Genomic DNA, 5,886 nt, shown 5'->3' on the forward strand with positions numbered 1-5,886 from the left:
CCCCCTCTTCTCCCTCCTTCTCCCTCCTTCTCCTTCCTCTCTTCCCTGTTTTCTGAACCACAGTTCTTCGGATTCCCTTATCCGGGCTGTCCTCCTTCCTCTCGATATTTTCCTGTCTCGAGAAACCCGGTGACCCTGAGACCACAAGTCCGGTCCGCTTCAGAATACCTCATGTCTCTGTGTCTCTCCACTATATGCATCTCAGTGTTCATTACTGTACTTTGTATGATATACTCTGTTAAAATTCAATAAAAACTTTGAAACAAAAAAAAAGTAGCTTATTTGTTGGCACTGAAGCGTGTGTGCCATATAAATTCCTAAAGCCCCATATTGCACAACATCACCAGTGGAACATTTTGATACTCTGCACTGCAATGAACTAATCTAGCAAATTAGAATGCTCCTACAACAAGTCTTATACTTGCCATGAATACTCTGTTCTTTATCAACTAAAAACAACTTGCTTTAATGTTCTTTTTAGGAATCTGGTTCCTTGCACATCAGTTTTTCAAGTAGTCAGCAATAGCTAGCTTTGCTACTGTTGATGGGGTCCTACAGTGAAATGACATTGGTCTTGTTGGCTGTTTTCAGCCTTTGCTAATACAATCTGCATTTTTCTTCCAGGTCCACTTGTACGTCGGTCTTCTGGTCATGTGCGGTTTTGTCTTATTTGACACTCAGCTCATTATTGAAAAAGTTGAGAATGGAGACAAAGACTATGTTTGGTAAGCATGATCACAATTTTTACACTAGAAACTTTTTCTGGCTTCATAAAACCTTTTAGAATCGGTATTGACATCACCGTTGTAAGCTAAATCAATATTTGCAGAGACCCTACCAGATTTACAAGGCACTTTTTCATCATAATCATTAAGATAATGAAGATGTGAACAAACTCTAGGGACAGGGAGAAAAAAAAAAACTCAAGGAGAGGGAGAAACAATCTTACAGGTTAACTATACAGTACACAATGCAATTATTTCAGCAAAGTTTTTTAAATTGATTTTTACCTGCATCTGTTCTAAAGGTATTAAGAGAGGCCATTTTGGTGTAGTTGCTAAATTGTCTTATAATGGGTACATAGGTGAAGGTGCTGCTTTTACTATAAGGACCTGGTTAGTTGTAGGGTTGTAATAATGCATTCCTTTTAGATGTGCAAGTAACTCAAAATATAAATCTTCCGGTGCTGTGAAGCAAAAGGCATTGCCAGATACACCATATTCCATACAACAGGCCGCTTATAACTTAACCCTTAAGGTCTGTGCACACAACATAGAGTGGGAATTAGCCAGATACTGGAACCAGGAGTAAATGTACTGTCATATAGATTCAAGGAAGATAAATCGGCATTCTTTTACAGTTATAGCAATCTATACTGCTTGCTGGGAAACAATGGTTTTTATTCCTTTTTATTGTGAATTTAAATGTGAGGTCAGTCTTAATGATTGCACAAAGTCAGGTTCCATCTCTAGAAGGCTTACTATATCATATATTCTTGTCTGTATTTACATACGTACATGCATGCATGCATACATACTAGATTTGTTTTCTCCTGCTAGTCCAGACATTAAAGTAGACATTGAATGCCAGCGTATCAGAGAGGACTGTTTTCTTCATAATAAAATAAAACCATATGCCGATTACAGTTGGGAATGAGAATCCTGGCCCATAGAGCTAACCATTTGAAGCTTGTGTTTTGTGCTTACAGGCACTGTGTAGATCTGTTTCTGGATTTTATTGCCATCTTCCGGAAAATCATGATGATTATGGCAATGAATGAGAAGGTATGTAGTCCTGTAATATAGAATTTTGTCCTCTAAAATTAATGTTTACAGTAGGTAAGAGCAATCTGTGCGCTGTCCTGCATTTCCTCCATCTGTGCAATGCAAGGAAGCGGGCACATTAATTTGACCTTAATTGTGTTGGCAGAGATCAAATTTGTAAGACCCCCCCCAAGTCAGCCAGTCTAGATTGTTCTTTTCATATTTTTCATTTGTAGTGAAAACTTAATCTAGCTCCAACCAGCACTGAGTATGTGGAATAGAAAGTGTCTTAATTATGATTCATTTCATATTCTGCTTTGCTGCTGTAAAGGTTTTGCCAAGCTGGCTTCCACTCTGTGTCAATATGAATAGCATCAGACTACCTCTTTGCAGAAGCAGTGGTTAGAGAGAGAGGGGAAGCGAGCTAATTGAGAACAATGCTATAGATGTAAACAGGATTTACACTAATTTACGGCACTGAAAACACTTTTTTTTTTTTTTTCTTTCACAAAATTTTATTGGGTATTCAAAAGAGGTAAAAGAGCTTTGCGTGCTTTGACGTGCCTTTACAAAATGTGCACAAACGTGGGGCGCGTTGGCGTTGCCATTAGGGATGCATTGATACCGTTTTTTCGGTATCGAGTGTGATTACCGATATTTTTTTCCGCTACTCGCCAAATACCAATACCGGAAGTCCCATTAAGGAAGCCGGGCAGCGTGTAATGACTCGCCGCCCGGCTTCCTGATTGGCCGGGAAGGCGGCTCCATGCTCTCATCACTAGGTGACGAGGAAGCATGGAGCTGGCTTTCTGGTGAATCAGGAATCCGGGGGGTGGCTAATGACTCGCCAACTGGCTTCCTGATACCGGACGTTCTGGTATCGGGATAAGCATCGGGAGCATTTGGGCAAGTACTCCTACTCACCCAAATATTCGGTATGGACACCAATACTAGTATCGGTACATCCCTGGTTGCCATTGCTAGTAAATGGCACCCCAAATGCAGCTGAGAGCGTGGAGGAAAAAATGTGGAACAAATGTACTCTAATTCCTGCGTTTGGTGCGTCCAGGAACCCATTGAAATCAATGGGGATGCGTGGCGAACGCCCACTATGCTCAGATGTGAATGGGGGCTTCTAGATCGAAGTTCTTTGTCTAATGTGTAAGGTTGTATTTAACACCGTAATAACAATGGAAATAAGAGTATCCCGACCTGAACTGAGACTTGGGTCCCTTCTTCTTCTTTATATCTTTAGCCATGTTGTGATGCAGGTCACCTAGTTGAGAGCTCAGGAAAATAGGTGAAATGGCATGGAGAATAAGATGAGATGAAGAGGAAAGGGAGGGAGGAGGAAAGAGCTGTGACAAAAAGGATAAGGATGTCCAGTCTGACATCCCCTTTTATTCACTTTGGGTGACTGGTTATCTCCCTAAATGATGGAAAGATGACCTGCATGATGGCAAATGAGTTGGCTCTGGTTGTTCTTATCCAACTGTCAACACTTAAAAAGTGCTTGCTTACAGCATTATATTTTAAATATACACCGATCAGCCATGGCATTATGACTACCCACCCAATATTGCGTAGGTCCCCCTTTTACTGCCGAAACAGCCTTGAGCCGTAGAGACATGGACTCAACTAGAGCTCTGAAGGTATGCTGTTACCTGGCACCAAGCCAGCAGTAGCAGATCCTTTTTAAGACCTGTAAATTGCAAGGTTGTAAGCTCCATGGATTGGACTTGTTTTTCCAGCATGTCCCACAGATGCTCGCTTGGATTGACATATTGAGAATTTGGAGGTCAAGTAAACACCTCAAACTAATCTGGTCCTCCAAACTATTCTTGAGCTATTTTTGCAGTGTGGCAGGGTGCGATATCCTGCTGAAAGAAGCCACTGCCATCAGAGAACACGCTTTCCTTGTACTTAGTCAAAAAACAATGTTTAGGTAGGTGGTACATGTCAAAGTAACATCCACATGAATAGCAGGACCCAAGGTTTCCTAGCAGAACATTGCCCAAAGCATCACGCTACCTCCGTTAGCTTGCCTTTTTGCTATAGTACATCCTGGTGCCACCTTCTTCCATTCCTCTGTGGTTAAGTTTTGACGCTCACGTGCCCATTGTAGGAGCTTTTGGCGGTGGACATGGGGGCTTTCGCTCCCCATGTGCATCAGTATGTGTTGGCCGACCATGACCCTGTTCCCCGGGTTTCCCAGGTCCCCGGTTCACTAGTTTTCTTCCATTTTGATAGGTCCTGACCACTGCAGATTGGGAACACCCCACAGGAGCTGCTGTTTTGGAGTTGCTGTGACCCAGTCTTCTAGCCATCACAATTGGCCCTTGTCAAAGTCACTCAAATCCTTACACTTGCCCATTTTTTTCTGCTTCCAACACATCAACTTCAGGGAAAATTGTTCACTTGCTGCCTAATATATGCCACCCACTTTAAGGTACCATTGTAACGAGATAATCAATGCCATTCACTTCATCTCTGTGGTCAAAATGTTATGGCTGATCGGTGTAAATGTTTCTTAGGACGGCAACTAACGATTATTTTCATAATCGATTAGTTGGCTGATTTTTTTCGATCGGATAAAATAAAAAAAAGAAATGCCATCTTTTATTTCAAATAAAATATACAAATTGAGTGTTTAAAAACATAAAATTTACTTCAAAATAAAACTGCATATACATTGTTTGCAATTGCACTGCATTGGAATGGACAGCAGTTTTGTTACCGCATTAAAAAGAATTCTGCACAGCTGTGTTGCTTCACTTTTGTATGTCATCATCCTTTGCACACTTTACTGAGCAAGTGAATAAAATGTAACTCTTCATTGCAATGACCTTATGAGCTTCAGCGTACTAATTGTGCTTTCTATATTTTCATTTTTAGGAAAAGAAGAAAGAGAGAAAATAAAACAAGCCATTCCCCAACTTTACCATTTTCTGGGTTTTCATTCCCTCTCTCCCTCTCTCGTTCTTTCTCTCTCTCTAGCTTTGTCCCATGATGTAATGAAAAGATTGGGAAGCACTTCACACTTTTTTTTTTTTTTTCTGTCATTCTGTTATGTGCATTTTCCTCTTCCCCACCTGTACAGTGTTTTGCTGATTTTTCCTAAGATCCTCCATATCAGAACTAATCTAATTGTATCACCATGATGCACACATTTTGAACATTACAATGGGCAGGAAGAGATTTCACATGCTCCTGTACAGGGCACACACTGCAATATTGGGTGTTTAGCCACACACACTGCTGTATTGAGCAGTTACCTTTAATATCACAGTGTGCCTGAAAAAAAGCACAGCCGTGCCTGACGCTGATTCTGTGAAAGTCCGTCTCTAATAAGGAAGTGCAAGGTGCAGTAATCCATAGCAACCGAGTTTCAGTCTTCTATATTTACATCAGTGCAAAGTGAAGCTGAACTGGTTGCTGGGGTTTACTCCTTGTACTTTGCGTTCTTTCTTGGATAAGCCTGAGATCTTTATTGGGGAAGCCGATAAATATTGTTGACCACTTTTTGGCTTTTACACGCAGTCATCTTGAACACAAGCCTATTGGAAATGTGTGCATCACAGAGATTTGATGTTTGAGAGCTTTTTTTTTTTATGAGTTGCTCTAGAGTTTGGCATAGTCAAAACACATAAGTTGAGGAGAGAGGTTTGGCTTCCAATTGCTGCATTGTTATCATGCAAACAGACCAGCTCAAGCAATTCATTTCTCTGGCCATATAATGGAGTATATTGCTCTAATCTGCTAACATAGTCACTGGGACGCAAGCTGTACACATCCACAGAAAACCTTCTGAGAACTTGGTGCTCCCTCTACTGTGAATGGACTAATGGATGCCCAATCGCCTGGCTGTGTGCGTGGCAACCAGCTTGTAGGATTTTCATCTGTCTCCTGCTTTCTGCCAAGTCTCATGTTTGCTCAATGATCGAATTGCCATCTCACGAAGGAACTAAGAGTTGTTAAGTGCTGGATTATTGTTGGTACAGCCCATTCCTTCCACCACCCTGACATCCTTATGATCCTGACCAATAAATAATGTCAGGATATTATGTTTAACACTGAAGATCTGAAGACACAATCTCTGCTTTGTGTCCTCGCTTCTTATGTA

At 41.1% G+C, this 5,886-nt stretch overlaps 1 protein-coding gene across 2 annotated transcripts in view; it reads left to right on the forward strand.

Moving 5' to 3' along the window:
* The window catches only part of TMBIM6 (transmembrane BAX inhibitor motif containing 6), a 23,235-nt gene extending 18,091 nt beyond the window's left edge, over positions 1 to 5,144 (forward strand). For both annotated transcript variants that reach the window (XM_018567623.1, XM_018567622.1), the window contains exons 8-10: positions 625 to 725; positions 1,709 to 1,784; positions 4,659 to 5,144. In XM_018567623.1, the coding sequence (XP_018423125.1) occupies positions 625 to 725; positions 1,709 to 1,784; positions 4,659 to 4,682 (201 nt within the window). In that variant the 3' untranslated portion in view covers positions 4,683 to 5,144. The remainder of the gene's footprint in view (positions 1 to 624; positions 726 to 1,708; positions 1,785 to 4,658) is intronic.
* The last annotated feature ends 742 nt before the right edge of the window (positions 5,145 to 5,886 follow it).

Source organism: Nanorana parkeri, unplaced genomic scaffold, assembly GCF_000935625.1.
Source record: "Nanorana parkeri isolate BGI_ZX_2015 unplaced genomic scaffold, ASM93562v1 scaffold1076, whole genome shotgun sequence".
Classification (NCBI taxonomy): domain Eukaryota; kingdom Metazoa; phylum Chordata; class Amphibia; order Anura; family Dicroglossidae; genus Nanorana; species Nanorana parkeri.